This window comes from Rhamphochromis sp. 'chilingali', assembly GCF_963969265.1.
Source record: "Rhamphochromis sp. 'chilingali' genome assembly, chromosome: 2".
Classification (NCBI taxonomy): domain Eukaryota; kingdom Metazoa; phylum Chordata; class Actinopteri; order Cichliformes; family Cichlidae; genus Rhamphochromis; species Rhamphochromis sp. 'chilingali'.
In genome coordinates this window covers 44,822,339-44,841,092 of record NC_137930.1, presented here as the reverse complement: position 1 = coordinate 44,841,092, position 18,754 = coordinate 44,822,339, and the positions used below count along the sequence as shown (strand labels likewise).

The 18,754-nt window shown below is 38.1% G+C and overlaps 1 protein-coding gene across 1 annotated transcript; it reads right to left on the bottom strand.

Annotated features, from left to right (window-relative positions):
• Positions 1–3,753: 3,753 nt before the first annotated feature.
• LOC308392562 (high choriolytic enzyme 1-like) lies at positions 3,754–9,682 on the bottom strand (the record flags this gene model as incomplete). Its single annotated transcript, XM_080875640.1, has 7 exons — positions 3,754–3,880; positions 4,236–4,317; positions 4,676–4,854; positions 5,386–5,503; positions 7,012–7,164; positions 7,690–7,735; positions 9,608–9,682. The coding sequence occupies 7 exons, from the start codon at positions 9,680–9,682 to the stop codon at positions 3,754–3,756; spliced, it is 780 nt and encodes a 259-aa protein (XP_080731766.1).
• Positions 9,683–18,754: the final 9,072 nt, after the last annotated feature.

The following is an 18,754-nucleotide window of genomic DNA, read 5'->3' as shown; positions in this document are numbered from 1 at the left end:
GTCAACAAAATATCTGCAATAATGATACAAAACATATTTACCCAGTTATTCCAGTTCTTCAAAATTCAGCTTAGACGAGGATTCTTAAAGCAGAACAAAGGAGAATTTATTGGTGATACTTACAGCGATCCCTGAAGTGACAGAAACGCATCATAATGCAATGTGGTTGAACATCACTTTATAAAGCCAACTGCACCGGAACAAAAAAGGCCTTTTATGGACATTTTGGAGGAGAAGAGGGGAGTGAAAAGCCCAAGATAAATACATGTCACCTTGATGCCATGTTGCATATCCCCACGATCCCTTGATAAGAGCAGTTCATCGTAAACTTGTACAAAGGTTGTTTCTTAACCAGTCTTGTGTCGCCTTTCTTCTTTTCAGTCAACACAGCTGAAATGAAATCATTGTAGATATGTGGGATTTATTGGGAATAGCCACAAAATTTTGAACATGAGCAGAAATCTTGCACATCGGAACTATGAAAGTCCAGGGATGCACACTTAGGTAGCCAACGTCCCCAAACACAAGTTGGAAAATTATTCTGATATCAGACAAATTCATCATCATCATCACTTTACATTCTGACTCTCACATCTGTATCCATGCAAACTCAAAAGAGGAAAGAAGAGTAATGTCATGATTTGCTGGCGAGAGAACCCAAATGCACGAGACAAACCACAGCAGCTTTATTGGGGTGATAGAAAACCTAAAGCAGCATGATACAGAATCTCTGAGAATTTCTTTGCATTGTACTCCAGACACTTTCTCAAAGAGAGTGTGAACAAATTGTTTCTGAAAATCTTCAGGAGGATGCCCAAATCTGCGACTTTACATGCCCCTCACAGTGCTCAAATAAAATAAAATAAACAAAATACCTGGAAATGCAACAGATCATTTCACCAAAACTTGCATAGTCTGTATTATAAAATCAAGGTTACTGCAAGACTGCAATAGCAACATAAGTAATAGATTGTGATGCACCATTTTCATTTAAACTGGATGGTTTTTAGAGAAAAACACCTTTTTTTCTTTTTTTTTCTTTCTTTTTTATAAATTTCTTCTGGAACCTGCGAGTACAGACAACAACTTAAAAAATAATTCTGAATTTTTAAAATGTACAAGACATTTATATGACCCGAGATGTCAGTTTCATCTTTAATTTATTTTTCCTGGAGTGGAAAAGGTGTCTAAAATTTAACAAATGAAGCAGATTTGTAATGGAAAAAAATTGTAATTGTTATAAAAACTTTTCACCCATTTTTTAAAAGCATTTTTCTTTATACATTTTTGGAGCGGTATTTGTGTATAGACTGGAACACATTTGTGAGTAGTCAAAATTTGTGAAGTCTTTAATATACATTTTTCAACCTCTTGAGACAAACTTCTCTCCATAGTGAACCATCTGGAATGGCGTTTCCAGATGTTACAGACATTTCCACAAATTACATGCTTTAAGCGGCAGCTAATTTTAACATGTGTCTAACAGCTCAACAAATATCTGCAAGCAAACAGTTTTTGTTCAGTGTGTCACAAAATGTGTGTGCTACCTAGAGTTTCAGCTGCTTGATTTCCCAGGGAGGGTACAAAAACACTCATCGGTGACAGAACTCATCAGTGATATTTTAAGGGGAAATGTAAAAATGAAATATATAGTTAGGTCCATGTATATATTTGAATACTGACACAAGTTGTTTTTTTAACCCATTTACTTAAACATATTCCAATTATAGTTACATAGTGGACATGGGCATAATGTGTAGACTATCAGCTTTCATTTGAGGGTGGCACATTCAAATTGGATGAATGTGCCACCCGCTTTTTAAAGAAACCTAAAGTAATTGGACTATTAACTCAAAGGCTATTTCATGGGCAGGTGTTGGTAATTCCTTCATTGTGTGATTATCAGTTAAGTAGATAAAAGGCTTGGAGTTGGCCTGAGGTGTGGTGCTTGCATCTGAGTGATTGTGCTGTGAAGACAACATGCAGTTAATTGATCTCTAAATGCAAGTGAAACAAGCCATCCTTAAGCTGTGAAAACAGAAAAAAAAACATCAGAGAAATTGCTACAATATCAGGAGTGGCAAAATGTACAGTTTGGTACATCACGAGAAAGAAAGAAAGCATTGGAGAACCCAGCAACACACAAACGAAACCCTGGACCTACACAGAAGATGGCAGTGGTGGATGATTGCAAAAGAAGAGTATTGTGTAAGTGGAGATTGGACTAGATTGGACTTTGGTGAAAATCAAAGAATGGAAAAACATTCTTTGTAGAGATGAAAGCAAGATCAACCTCTACCAGAATGACAGCAAGAGTATGGAGAAGGTGCAGAACAGCTCATGATCCAAAGCAAACCACATCATCTGTAAAACACGGCACTGTGATGGCTTGAGCGTCCACAGCTGCCAGTGGCACTGGGATGCTTGTTATTATTGATGATGTGACACAAGACAGAAGCAGCTGAAGGAATTCTGAGGTATTCAGAGACCTATTATCTGCTCAAACTGAGCTGAATGAAGTTAAATAATTGTGCCGTGTTTCATAACAGAGATGGACAATGACCCAAAACATACAGGCAAAACAACCCAGGAGTTTATTAAAGCAAAGACAGTGTCACTGTTGCCTCACAGCAAGAAGGTTCTGGGTTCATATCTCACCTGTGGCTGCTCTGTGTTGAGTTTGCATGTTTGCCGTGCAAGTAGCCCTTAAATCAATTCAATAAGCAGATTTGGGGTTTAAAAAGTCAAACTTGCTTCTACAAGATTAATTTTTTCTTTTTTTTTAAAGTTTCTTCAGATGATTGTATATTTTGTGCTTGTTGGGTCAAAAAAAGTTAACTGCTTCTGGGAGAGGATGATGATTTATGTAAATTTGCTCAAAAGCTCTCTTCCATTTCACCCAGCTCATGTTTGAAAATTCACTGCAGGACGCTCTTTACACTGTAAGTTGTCATTTAATGTCATTTATACAACTTCTGCCATTTAACAACTTTATTTTTTATCAGCAGATTTCAGAAAGAAATTCTTAGTTCATGAACCGCTGGCATAGTACATAAAAAGTAAAGATTCTGTGAACGGGTCAATGAAGATTTATTTTTAATTCAATGTGTTAAATTGTACGAAAGAGTGACAAAACAGTCTTGGAAACAACTGCTCTGATGTCTGAACGGCACCACATTTCCAGGACTGCTATTAGCACCTGTGAAAACAAAAGAAAGAAAGTGTGAAACTAAGGTTTAATATGTGTTGCCCAACACACAAGTTATATTTAGCAGCATTAGCTGCTAAAAAACACCTTTTTATGACACCTTTGTGATGCTTTATAATGTGAATGTGTGTGAATAAATTGCAAGTTATTTAAATGTCACCATCTTGCAACAGTGATAAAAAGCTTACGATGGTTTCCTTCCTTCATATTCAAAGCACACTGCCTTCTGGTGCTAGTCAGGTAGCATAGTTAAAGAGTTAAAAAGTCGGTAGTTGAAATATAAATGGCTGTTGCAACTTTTTCCCCCCATTATTTTTATTCATCACCTAAATGCAGTTTATATTACTGTAACCATAGTGATGAAGCTCCTCTACCTCAAAGTACAGATTTATACAGAAACCCAGATCTTTCATCAAGATTTGTGCATAAATGTAACCAAATCATTGCCTTAGCATTGTATTACAATGAAAATCTCAGTTATTCATTTACTTAAATTAAATTATAACATGTTGCACATTCAAAACTCATGTTGCTTTTCTTACTGTTTAACACTTGTACAGCCTGTTCAGTCTGGTGATGTCATTCTGGCTCATCTGAGTTCCTGTGCCAAATTCAACATTGGGATTGGGAATGGGCTCCATGGTGGGCTTGTTGTTGCCAGAGAAGGCATACCTGGAATAATGTACAGCGGGTTTGTTTGTATTCAAGAAAAAATGAGAAACTATTGCTTTATAATTGAAATGGTCTCTGTGGCTCTCATTGGAAAAACAAAAAGAAAAGAGCAAGTAAAAGTTTGTCAGTTGGCTCTCATTAAGAGGATGATGTCTTCATATTTTCTATATTCAGAATCACTACGTGCTGGTAAGAGGTGCTTACATTTTTTTCAGCGTGCAGAAAAACCCTTGATTAATTTTGCATAAACAGCAAAAAAGAAAGTTATCAAAAAAACAATAATAATAATAAAAAAAAAAACCTGAACTAAAACTTAAAACTGAATGAACAGATGTCTGATGAAAGTGATCCAGACCTGTGGTACTGCATGACTGAGTTGTAGTCATAGGGGGTGTTCTGGTTCAATGTGTTGATCTTGTCAAAGGCATACGCCCAACCTGAGAGAGAGAAAGTGTCATATGCATCAGAAAAGGCTGATGAGAGTTAATGTTTGCATTTAGAGCCTCAAACTCTGTTTGCTCTATAGTTAAAAGGTTAGTTTTATAATTTTACACATTTGAGTTTATAATATATTTAATGACTTTATTGTCACTTACCTCACTTTATAATTTAAAGTATGACATTTAAGTTATTTCTTATCGAATTTTGTAAAATCACTTCGATCCCTAGTTGAGTGCATCCTGTCCTGCTGTGTTGCTGTTCATTATGGAAGATAATTTTAAAGCTAAACTGTAACCCGAAACACACCAACAGCCCAAAGAGACCAGAGAGTGCCACCAAAAACAGAAATCAGACCGGATGCGATGTTCTCCCACAGGATTCGGATGTGCTGGTCCCTGTCAGAGCGACACTGCTCATGGTTGAAACCGAGGGCGTGGAGCAGCTCGTGCTGGACGGTGTTATGGTAGAGACAACCCTGACGGTCCAGAGACACTGCCTGGCCATAACCAAGGCGACCGACATAGGAGTAACACCTGCATTCACACAATAAGAAAAAAGAAAGGAAAAAAAGAAAAATGTATTGTTATCATCCCTTACAAAGCAAAGCAAATTATCTAAACGAAACTATAATAAGGTTCTACAAACAAAATGTTTTCTTTTAACTAATAAAAGACTATCACAGTCATTTAAAATGATAAAATATAATGGCTATGTCTGTCAAGTAAATTATTATTTATTAATTAATGTAACTATGACTCTAATTGTGATTAAAAGTCATACCAAAGAAGATTTTAAATTCTTGCTGAAATTGGAAACTGAAATTAACTCTGATATTTAACTCTGTAGAATAAAACAAATGACTAGGAAGCACAGAGTGTGGGCCATCACAGTATGATTTTAAAAATGCATAAACAGTTTAAGAACCTCCAAGGACTGCACAGTTTCCACACACACACACACACACACACACACACACACACACACACACACACACACACACACACACACACACACACACACACACACACAGAGACAGAGAGAACAGCAAGAACACAGATTATCACCCATTGATGGACTGGATGTTCAGGTAGTCTCTCTGGTTGGTTCTTGGGACGAAGCGAATGCAGGAGACGTCTTGGAATGACAGCAAACCTCGCTCAATGATGGAGCGCTCACGAGAAGCTGAGAAGCAGAGGGAAGAATACATTTCCACCTACTGTCATCTGCTCAGTATCTGTAATTACAGAAATACTTTGAAATCTACACTGATTACAGTTTTTTACAGACGCTAGGACACATTTCTCAATACTTAGGTCACGTTTGCAAAACTCCTCACACAGTGAGCACAACAGAAGTCTATGTGGGCTAAACTGAGGACCAGTTATCATTGTTTTGACACAAAATGCATTCAATGACTACATCTCTCAAATTTCATGAATTATCTTCTCACTCAGACACAACAACTGCCAAAAATCTTTGTACGGACAGGACATTTTGCATGTGCTTACATACTGTTTTCAAAACTGTTAAACTTATGGCCAAAACAATAACACAATGCAAACTGAATAAGACAGCAAAATCCAACGGCAATATTTTATTGAAACATATTTCCAATCTAAAAATGCAGTTTAACCAGCCACAGCTGATTCTCATTGTAGATGAACATCTACACAGGTGTTACTCCTTCAATTTCATTACAAAAGGAGACAACTGCTGAATAGGTTTTTTTGTGATGTAAACATGGACCCAGCCAGAAATGGAGTAGATTAGCATTACTATTGTATGTGTATCAGTGGATGGTGTGTATACAAATTCTTGTATTTTGGGATTACTTAGTGCAAAAAAATAAAAATACATAAACAAATATTAACGAATTCTGCATGATGTCTGATTCATTCCAGTAACATGTATTGAAATTATAAACAGAGATGTGTCCTTGTTTTACACAAGAAAACACTGTGTAATGCTACATGTTGTTAGTGTTTTTTAGGTCATTGTTTTGTGGGTGACAAAGTGTGTTTGTCGGCTGTCAACCTTTGCTAGTGTTCTGGAAGAATGAGGTTATTTGAGACCTGAATGAAGTGTTTTGGTAATTGTAGTGCATTTTGAATGTGAAATGAACTGCTTTGCCAAGCTGACGGTCAGTTAGGAGGATTGTGTGAAGTGTTTTGCAAAAGTGACCTAAGTATTGGGAAATGTGTCCTAGCGTCTGTAAAAAACTGTAACATGGAAAATGCAATAAGGATTCATCAAAATCAAATGTTTTTTAGCATTTTTGTCGTTTAAACTTTGAGCTCCATTGTCAGTTTGTAGTTATTGCAAAATAAAGTCTTTAGTTTTTATGTAGAATTTAAAGTAGTTGTTGCTGTTTTTTTTAAGTGTTAAGCCAAAAATTGTGGCAAAGCATTAAATAAAGATGTACAAATCGCAGGTTTATTCCTTTTTCATTCTCCAACGGAGTATAACTACAACACAAAGTTTAACTTGTGAAACAAGACCGGACACAGAAAAATCACAGTTGATTTATTAAGCTATTCACTTCATTTCATTCAGATTTGTTTTCTGTGCTGTTTTGGGATTTTTTTTGTTTTATGAGCTTGTTTCACTTTGATTTTACAGTCCATTAGTTCATTTGATCAGCTGCTTTATTCCAATTTTAAAACTGCCTTAATAATTCTTGAGTTACTTACAGTAATGAGAGGCGATGACGTAGGGGACATAGACGTTTCCATCGCTGGATTTTCCCCACATGCAGCCAGAGGAGGTGCAAGGATCAGCATTCCTTTGATTCTCATTTTCATAAGCAATGTCATCAATGATAAAGGGCTCCTCTGCTGTGTGCACTGTGAAATGAGAGCACTGAGTGATTTGATGATATATCAGTGTATGGTAAAGTATATCAAAGTACTGTTGTGCAAATGAGCAAAATACCTTCTTGCTCTGAGGCGACAGTACTAACCACTGCACCGCCATATGGAAAATAATCAATGTATCTAATGATAATTTTGCTTCATTTTAATCTCAGTGAATGGACTACAACAGGATCTTATTTCTTTTACAAAATGTATGCTCCAAATTTACGTAACATTGAAGGTCAGCAGTTTTGTCATCTTAAGCTCAGTGGTTTCATAAAATATTATTATTGATATATCATTAATCTCAAAAAATCTGGAAGAACCTTGAGTCTGGATTTTAACAACAAATCTGTAATATTTTCCTGAGATATTTCACAATAGAAATACAGGATTCACACAAGCAATGTTCAATCTCAGAACGAAGAGTGGAGCAAAAATAAATCTGGAACCATAAAGGCCGGAAGTAATATGTATATGTATAAGTAATATGTAAATGAAGTATAAATATCTTACCTACATCCTTGTTGGCCCTCCACAGGAGCTCAGCGACAGACAGATCCTAGCTCAATCAGATGGCAACATTCATTAGTGAGGATTTACATGGAAAATCTTCGGTTTTCAATTGAAATTTGTTTCCAGAAAGATGAAATAAAGTCTTTACATGTTTTACAAACTCATGTGTGAATGTGGTTATCTGAGGAATGATTCTTGGCAGATGTCAGTTCAGCAAATTCATTGCATTCATTGCTTGTCAGTATTTTTCTTGGATCATTCACTCAGTCACGGCCAGAGATGGGCAGTAACTGTAATCCGATTACTTTTATCAAGTAACGAGTAAAGTAAGGGATTACTATTGCAAAAACGGTAATTAGATTACCGTTACTTTCCCGTAGGAACGCTGCGTTACTGCGTTACTAAAACCGTGATTTTTCTTGCAGAATGTCTCATGATGGTGACGTAAGCGAGTGCGACGTTTGTGGCAACCGCTGTGTGCAGATCAACAATGGATAATATATCGAGTGCGGGAAAGAGTATGAGCCTGCAGCGTTTAAAGCGTGAAAGTACTGACCTTACTTTGAGTTTGATTCCATAAAAAGTGACAAAAACATTAGCGTCCGTTGTGCGTGGGAAGAAAACTTCTTTTTACAGCGAAAAAAACCCCTAAACTTCCAAACAAGCACCGAGTGCGCTAAGAGGTAATGGGAAACTCACAGAGAAACTCGCGGATTCTTCCACTGACCGCGGCACACCTGCACCAGGGTAAACCTCCGCCTACCCTACTCCTGCTTTACAGATGAAAATAGAGCAACAGGACCGCTGAGTCTTTGACTTAATTTATTTTCTGCTGTTTTACTTGCATCTATTTGAAAGACTGAGTGTAAACACAAAAAATATTTATTTTATGTGCTGGAATGTGCAGAAAATAGGTTTAAATATTAAACAAATTTCTTCCAGTCAGAGAATGTTGCATATAATTAAAATTTTGCTTGATGCATAAAGTTAAAAGATTAAAACTAATAAAACAAGTTTTAAAAAGGGACCTTTCCATTTGATTACATTTTGTATGATGGATTATGTAGAAAAAGTAGAATTGGGCTGAAAGATCTATCACTTTATCACCTATTCAGGTTGTAAATCGTGTTTTTAAAAAGTAACTAAGTAACTAAGTAATTAATTAATTTTGCAAATAAGTAATCAGTAAGGTAACGGGATTACTTTTTTGGGGAAGTAATCAGTAATTAGTTACTGATTACTTTTTTCAAGTAACTTGACCAACACTGGTCACGGCTACCCAACATGAGGTTTTCCTGCTTTGGTGAGTGACTTTTGAGTATTTTGTAGGTCTGTTATTTAGTATCAATTAGCAGGTATTTGTGTCTGTATAGTCTATGACTGCAGCTTGAAAACCAGCAATCTAGAAGGCCTGACAATCCACCATCTCTTCTGGCTCCGAGACTTAAGAAGGTCTTAAGAGCTTGGAAACAAAAGTGACTGGACTTTTTTACGTTTCTTGAAGATGTTTCATCTCTCATCTGAGAAGCTTCTTCAGTTCTACAACCAATCGATGGAGATTCCCGGATAATTAAACCCTAGTTGGGGTTATTCTCATTGACCCACTATTAATCACGTGACTCATCACATGAGTCAAAGCGCAAAAAAATGAATGGTTCGTTATCACCAGAGGTTTCAAGTGATATCACATTCGCCTCTTAAGGTACCATTGGATCAATTCTTTTCTTCTCTTGTATGCACAGTGTAATGTTGCATAATTTAACCTAACACAATCATGTCTTGGAAAAATTTGAATCTGGAATTTAAACAAAGCTGTCAGATAAATGTAGTGAATTAAGAGAGCAATATTCTCTTAATGAAATGGAGTAAATGTAGCATTAAGTGGGATTTGTAAGTTCGATATTTAGGATATCCTCACCTTCTCATCAGCCCAGCAGAGGACAGAGGCTCCGAGGAGAATCAATAAACTGAGTGTGCATTTCATGAAAGCCATGTCACACAGTGTTAACACCTGGATCCTGCTGCAGCTCCTGTTTATACCCTTCAGTATATCTGCTGACTCGCAAAAAAACTCATTGACATTGCTTTACTTGGAGATAAGGAGGAAGTTGCCTTGAAAACATCCTGTCCTTTCCCACCAGCATCAAAACTATACCCATAATGCTGTGTGAGAATGCTGCCCCAGAACACCTGATCAATGCTTTTGGGGAGTTTGAATATTTTATCAGCTGTAAGTGGTTTGGTTTGTCTGTTTGTTTATGAGAGCAGGCATGATTGTTTATGTATGTCATACATACATAAAGAAATTATGGGCAGATTTGGATGAAAACTTTACTACAGTTGGAGCTTGGCCTGCCTGACAGATTATGTCTTGGAGACAATTCAAAGCCAAATCGGGCAAATTTGCACCTTTTTCAACAAATTGTTTTGAATACATAACAGACAAAATGAATACAGGAGAGTGACATCCTCTGTGTTAATTCAGCATGTGGCTTAAATGTAAATGTATCTTAAGTTCTACCTCTGGGTGATTTTCTGATAGATGGACATTACAGCATCAAGTATTTTGCACAGATTACAAATGGACATTTTGTCAAGGTTTTACATTTCGTGTGACCTTACATGCTCTTCTTGACCTCTTTCAACAGATGCCATGAGGACAAATTGCCTGCAGTGTCCTGTGGTGTTTCACTCTTTTAATCTTAAAACAGTAAATCTGTCCTCTCTAGGGAAACTGGTTGGGATATTCAACAGCCATTGAAAGATAGGGCCTGGATTACAATTATACATTTTTATATATATACACGTGTGTGTGTGTGTGTGTGTGTGTGTGTGTGTGTGTGTGTGTGTGTGTGTGTGTGTGTGTGTGTGTGTGTGTGTGTGTGTGTGTAACTAAGCAGTATATATATATATATATGTGTGCAGTAAGCAGTTTTTAAAGCTTTTACATATTTTTGAGCTTGACTTGAAAGGCAGACTCTGTTTCACTATCTGGCTTTCTGACTTTCTCTTTTGATAAGTAGTGCTGAATGTTATGACTGACTGCATCTGGTAGTTTCTCAGGATAAAATTGATTTGTTTGACAGCACTCAGTGGACTGACCAATACTTGGAACAGAGGGAAAATCCAAGGAACTGAGTGAAGATCTAAAAAGGAGCATTACAGAATCACACAGGTTGACCAGGTCCCTTAGAGCAAATTGTAAACAACTGCAGATTTCAAGATTAGTTCAAACAGTTGTATGAAATTATGAGTTATTCAGCTGTATCACCACTTTGCTATGACATTAATAAAAAGAAAAAAGAAAAAAAAAAAGAAAAAAAAATGATGGTTAGGATTTTCAGTTAATGCCCAAGACCCACCAAGGTTAGAGCCTGCCATGAACTGGAAAATGCCAGAACACTAGTGTCAATGTCCACAAAGACACAAGTTTTACATCACCATGGATTGAGAGAGTGCTGACAAAGTAAGAAAACCCCTGCTCCAGATTCCACACCATCATGCTCAACTGAAACTTGAAATTACTGACATGAACAAGCCAAATTTCTTCAGGAGACACAATGACAAATGAAAAGAGGCATGTTCGGAGAAGTAAAGGTGACGTTTTAAGCAAGGTGGTGGGACTGTCATACTCTGGCTTGTTTTGCTGCTAGTGGTACCAGTATATTGCACAAAGTGGGTGGAATAATGAAGAAAGGACTACCTCCAAATTCTTCAACTCTGTATCAAAGAAAGTGGCAAGTGAAACTTGAGCACAGTTGGGCTTTCCAACTCGACAAAGATCCAAAAATAACACATTAAAACTGGTTTTTGGAATGGATAAAAATGCTAACATTAGCCTCCTGGAATAGTTTTCCCAAAGCCCTGACCTCAAACCTACGGAGCTCCGCAGGGGACATGGGAGAAAAAAAAATTAAGACGGACTAACTCGGGATCTCGCAAAAGTTTCATCTCCGAAAACATCGCAGCACTTTTGCAAATATGTGATGTCTTGTAAACTGAGCAGATATCTGACGTTTACACAACTACATTCACGCCTCAAAATATCTTAAAAGTGTATTTTGTGACCCAGAAAGAGTAATATTACAACTAAGTAGCTGCCGACGTTGTTGGAATTCAACTTTTGCACAACTTTTGCGAGATCCCGAGTTTTTTTCCCCCATGTCCCTTCGTACAAACCTATCCCTATTGCCCTATTGAATATTGTGGGCCATGCTGGAAAGCTGGGTCCCCTCCAGGAACTTATCCGATGTAAATGAACCTAACAGCAATAGAATATCTAACCAGAATCATTTCAAAAGCTTGTTGATGTCAAAGGTCACCTCAATGCCCTTTTTCTTGTAAGGTTTTTGTTGTATTGTAAACAGGGGGGTCCAGCTCCAGGCCTCGAGTGCCGGTGTCCTGAGGGTTTTTGATCTCACCCTGGTTCAACACACCTGAATCAAATGATGAGTTCATTACCAGGCTTCTGGAGAACTTCAAGACATGTTGAGGAGGTCATTTAGCAATTTGAATCAGCTGTGTCGGATCAAGAACACATCTAAAACCTGCAGGACACCGACACTCAAAGCCTGGAGCTGCCTACCCCTGCCCTATAAGCAGGCACCTGGCGAAGAAAGAAAAATTCCCCTTTAACGGGAAGAAACCTCTAAAGAAAATCTATTAAGTGGAAACCTTTTCAGCAGAGGAAAAGAAATAACCCATCACCCTTCAATATGCATTCTGAAAGGTCTGAATGCTTTTTTCAACTATAGTCTAAAAAGTAATGAAAATATAGCAGGTTTAGTCATAACTGAATGCAACATTGAACACTGAAAAATGAACAAGAAAAATAGTTTTCAGTTCAAGCAATTCACAGACGCAGATGTTTGAAGCGGTTTGTTTAATCTTTTCATACACATGCAAACAGCAGTGATATCATTTTCCCACATTCATCTTCACATTTAATCTGACATCAACAGGTTGTGCTTCTAGTTGATGTGCTTCAGGTCAAGTTTGCAGGTTTTTGGGGGACCTTTCTTGCTCTTTTAGACCTCCTTCAACAGAAGACCATAAGGGCGGATGGCCTGTTCTACTATCGCCTGCTCTTCTTGAGCTGAGAACACAGACGGGATGGGAACCAGCCAGTACTTATCGTTGTTGTGTTTCTGCCTGTACTCTGGGTTGATCCGATTTTGCAGAATCACTTTGTATTGCTTGCCATTCTTTTGACAAGTGAAGGTTTTGGCATAAGAGACAGCTTCATTGACGTAAGGGGTAGAGTAAATCCCTCTGCCATAGGTCTGACCTGGACCTGGCTGTTAAATAAAAGTAAGATATATATATGTTATATTATTAAATACTGATACATTAAATACAGGCCTAATATGGAAATAGGACAAAAAGAGCACTGAAGTGGCTTAAAGGGTGAGCAGCTCTTGTGTGGCATAAATACGTTTATGTGCCATAACAATGGACATGCTATGGAAAAATATTCTGACAGAGATAAATAACAATAAATAAATAAATATACAAAAACCTGCAGCTTACAGGTTTTTGACATTATTCATAGGAAAAAGCCTTCTCAACACTTTTGCTCAACAATGCTCAACAAGTATAAGTACAGCTACAGTTTGCTCCTGAGGTCCTAGACATGCAGGCGTCCTCTCACAGTCACATAACTGCTATTTACTGCATTTCCTTTTCTTTGTGTTGTGCTGAGATTTTCATAGCTTGTGACTTGACATGTGACAAAACCATTCAACTCTCTTTTTGACTCTTTTCTCAACCCTGGGATAAAATCCAGACTTTAGAAAACTGAAGTGCTGCATGGGACACAGTCTCAGCATCTCAGCATGTGGAATAAGAGACCAGGAATATACATAAAGTGGGACAGTTGGTGGCATTCCATGCAATTTCAAAATATTAAATATCACAATTATACATCATATAAAATGTTACTGTAAAGCAATTGTACTGGGTAAAATAATGGGTTGTGATGATAACATAATCAAACCTTGTAGAATCCTTCGATGATGCCCCCAGCTCCTTCCTTAGATGTCCCATGGTAGGACACAGGCCACTCCCCTGGCACTGACGCAGTGCTTCGGTACCGAGTTCCCAGCCATGTATTTCCATCATACTTATTCAGGACCTGTGACAAAATATGAGGTGATGCAGGTGTATCTGGACCTGTATTTGTTTCAGACAGTCCATAGTTCATCTCTGCAAACTGTATCTTCAATTAAAGTCTGAGCTTCTGCATGTTGTACATATAGCATTTCAAAGTGCTTTACCTTTGGGACAAACTATTCTATTGATCTTACTTTGAATGGGGAGAGTCAGATATTTGGCTGTCTTTTATTTTCTACAACTTAAGAGCATCATGATGTACCAGTTATGCTTATAACACACATATGATATGTAATATGCTAAATAACTGTTTAACTATTCTTTTTCAAACCCAGTTCTAGTTCCATTGACACTGTTCACCTCTCTACATTTTTATTTTGAGGTCAATTCATTTCCAGTGCACTACCTGGAAAGCACTCTGGAAGTAACAGACTGCATACAGTTAATTCAATCAGGTCAAATTAGTTTTTTAAGGTGTGAGTTGAGACCAAATCTTTGCAGAAAATTCTTTACAGATGATTTGTTATATTGTTTTCTTATAATTCTATTTCTGTAGTTTAAAAAAAAAAAGGCCTAGTATTTGACATAAAAGAGAGGACTAAATGCAGTTATTGATTTCCAAGAAACTGATGAAGAAGAATATTGTTGAGAACACTAATAAACTTCTAGTTTAGTTTCGAAAATGAGCTGGAAGGAAATTCAGGGAACCAGAAGTTTCAACTTTCTAATGATTGCAAATATCTGAAGCCCAAAAAGTATTTTACTGGGATGTCATTGAATTTGTGCTCTACAGCCCGGCTTAAAGATCAATTAAAGCAGCTTAGACTCTAAGTAATGAGCATGAATAAAATGGTTGATGCTGATCTCAATTCAAAGACAAATTTACCTTGAGGGCAAAACGGTACCAACCACTTGGTCGTTCATACACCTCTCCGCCTCTGTAATAGGTCTCTGTGTCTTGGAGACCAGAGAAATCGTAGTCAAATGTTGGATCAAAGAATTCGCTCTCATCGATGATGAAACACCTTTCTTGTGGTGCAGTTCGAAAACAGGTGTCAGAGCCTGAACATTGCCCTCCATCTTGCAGAACACGTTGAATTCTGGCAAAGTTGTTTCTTGACACTGGGCTGCAAGTTGAGAAAGACAGCTGAGATTAGGGTCTGAATAAACCTGACCATCAACAAAAGAAAAGAAATGCTGCTCTTTCACTGGATGTTTTCTCACTCTCTGCAAACCAAACTGCAACATTGTTGTCAAAATTCTTTGAGCTTTAGAAACTACATCCTGACTGTGAATCTCAATATAATATCCCATCCATCCTCTTATCCTTTTCAGTGTTTTGTGGAGGGGGGTGCTGGAGCCTATCCCAGCTGCCTTAGGGCAATTTAGAGTTTCCAGTTAACCTATGCCCACTAACTGCAGGTCTTTGGATAGTGGGAGGAAGCCAAAGTAGAACATGGGGAGAACATGCACACAGAAGGACCCCAAATGGTGGAATTGACCTTCTTGCTGTGAGGCAACAGTGCTAACCACTGTGCCACCATGTTGCACCATTACTCCAATATAATATACTGCTACAAAAAAAATTTGAGAACTCTTCCCGTTCCCTTTTTGAGGAATGACATCAGCGCAAGTCTTAAGAATAGTTTATAATATTACAATATTTACCAGGTTTGATCTCCATCTGCGATTGCACAAATGAGACTGTTTATAGACAGCGTTGGTGCTGCTGAGCCAGGAAAGCTTGCTCTTTGGAAAACTCCAGCGTGACCTCCTGCTCTTTGGTTTTGAACAGAAATGATCTGGGCATTGCAAACTGCACCCAAAGCTTCAAGTGCAATTTCTCTGTCCATCTTGATGTTGTCTTGATGTTGTAGTCCTTTGCTCTGCTCACTTCTACCTGCAAGTGTTGTGGCTCGTGCAGAATTGGGCTTATATGTTACACTGTTTATGACGTAAACCCAGTTTGCATAATTTCTTAGATAAATCAACTTTTGACTTTTTGACCTTCCAATAGGTGTGTTTTCATTGGAACTTTCTGTTCTTCTCTTTTTTCCAGTTGCAAAATTATTCATCATCTCTTAGACTTTCACAACTGCATCCACACCCTGAATCTTAGTACAGTCACAGTTTACCATTTTAAAAACAAAATACCATTATTACAATTATTCAGTAACCTCGGTTTCATTTGCAGAAGTTGGATTCAGCAAGCCTGCAAGAATTAGCTCTTGTTTATTTATTTTTTTAAAAAGGAGGAAACTTGTTTTTTTGGAGTGGATGATAAATGATAAGAGGGCAGGGGGATAAAATAAAGGTCCAAGCGTCCCTTGGCTTTTGCCTACTTCTCGTGCTCTGACTTTTCTTGACTTTTTGACCTTCACAAAAAGAAAAGGACAGTTGAACTTCTTCTGGAATTTTTTGCTCTGTACAAACTGAATTAAAGTGAAAAAGGATGTACATATTTTTCTCACCCTGTGGCCAAACTTCCCCCTTCCTGTGGTCTGTTGACACTACTTCTTGCAATTGCAGATTTATGTTCAACAAAAATTCAGTGGCATCAATTACAGCCTGCAACTTCTGGAGTACTTTCCATGGTATTTTACTTAAATTACAGTGCTTTGAGTTCCCCAAATATAGTTACCAATGGAAACAGTAGAAGAAAGATGTCACATTTGTAAGTGTGTGCCCAGAACAGGTAGAATCCTTTGTTCATGTGTGTCTCACTTCCCTATGTCAACATCTGTGGCCCCACATCACTAGATGAATTACATGGTAGGGTGTCCTCTCATGTACACACTCTCATTTAATGTTTTTTCTTTATTTTTACTACTTTCTACATTGTAGATACAAACTGAAGACATTAAATGTACAAAACTAGATATATGGAATTATGGAGCAAAGAAAAAAAAAAGGATAAATAACTCTAAATATGTTTTATGTTTTTTTGTCTCAGATTCCTGAAAGTAGTCACCCTTAGCTTTGTTGACAGCGCTGCAAACCCTTGGCCATCTCTCAATAAGCTTCATGATGTATGACAACTGTTAGAATTCATATAATGGCAAGAACCAATCAGCTAAGTAAAGACAAACAACAGTGCATCAATATTTTAAGAACTGAAGGTCATCTGTCCCCAAGTTCAGCTGCAAAAACCATCATGCGCTATGATGAAACTGGCTCACATGAGGACCACCCCAGGAAAGGACGACCTCTGTGCTGAGGATAAATTCATGTGAGTCACCAGCCTCAGAAATCACAAGTTAGCAGCACCTCAGATTAGAGCCCAGATAAATGTCACAGAGTTCCAGTAGCAGACTCATCTCTACATCAACTGTTCAGAGAAGACTGTGTGAATCAGGCATTTATGGACAAATAGATCCTGCAGCGACATGCCATTTTTTAAACTGTATTTTAAATATAAGATCTTGGATGGCAGAAAACTTTTTACAGCTTAACCAGGACAAAACTGAAGTTTTAATCGTCGGTCCCGAGGCTCAGAGAGAGAAACTCTTGTCTAAATTAGAGGCATTTTCACTATGTCCTTTGCTACAAGTGAAAAACCTGGGTGTTATTTTTGACTCTGAGCTTGGTTTTATCCCACATATTAAACATGTAACCAAAATTGGATTTTATCATCTAAAAAATATAGCCAGAGTCCGCCCTATTCTCTCTCGGGCCAACACAGAGATGCTGATGCATGCTTTTATTACCAGTCGCATTGATTACTGTAACGCCCTGCTCTCTGGTCTTCCTAAGAAGAATATTTCAACTTTACAACTTTTGCAAAACTCAGCAGCTCGTGTGCTGACGAAGACCAGAGGGCGGGCCCACATTACACCGGTTTTAGAATCGCTGCACTGGCTCCCCGTGTGTTTCAGGATCGATTTTAAGGTTCTTTTATTGGTTTTTAAATGTCTTAATGGTCTTGGGCCTTCTTATCTCTCAGATCTGCTTTTACCATACGAACCCTCGCGGACCCTGAGGTCCTCTGGTACTGGCCTTTTGATTGTCCCTAAAGTCAGGACACATACTCACGGAGAGGCAGCTTTTCAGTGGTATGGTCCTCGTCTGTGGAACAGCCTGCCGGAGGAGCTCAGGGCCGCAGAGAACGTACATGTTTTTAAGAACAGGCTCAAGACCCACCTTTTTAATTTAGCTTTTACTTAGCGTTTATTTATTTTATACTTATTTATTCTATCTTGTTATTTTATTATTAATTTAGACTTTACCTAATATTTATTGATTTTATTCTTATCCATTTTTAATCTTCTTACTCTATTTATATTTATATTGTATCCTGTTCTTATTTATTTTATCATTTTACCCTGTATATAGCCTATTGTGTCATATCTCCAGTGTTTCCTCGGAGGGCGCTCTCTGCACCGGGGCTGTGATCGACCGTGGCTGCTGGGTCTCTGGGGGTCCTCTCAGCCTGGCTGGGGGGCTCCTTTGCCTCCCTCCTGCTGTGTGCCCAGCCTGGAGGCTGCGGTCTGTGACCGGCTCCCGGTGCAGACGGCTCCCTGTTATAGTGTTTCCTCACTTGGCTCATGTGAACCCAGCCCAATTTTTACTCTTTAAGTGTGTGTGTGTGTGTGTGGGTGGGGTGGGGGGTGAGATATGTGTGTATTCACATCATTTATGTTAATGAGAGTGTGGGGAGTGAGTTGGAGGGTGGGGTGGGCTGCTTTTAACTATGTAAAGCACTTTGTGCTACATTTTTTGTATGAAAAGTGCTTTATAAATAAAGATTGATTGATTGATTGATCCCATCTGGTTTGGTTTAGATGGACCATCATTTATTTTTCAACAGGACAATGACCATAAACACACCTCCAGGCTGTGTGAGGGATGGAGTGCTGTGCTAGATGGCCTGGCCTCCACAGTCACCTCACCTGAACCCAATGGATATGGTTTGAGCTGAGATGGACCACAGAGTGAAGGCAAAATGGCCAGCAAG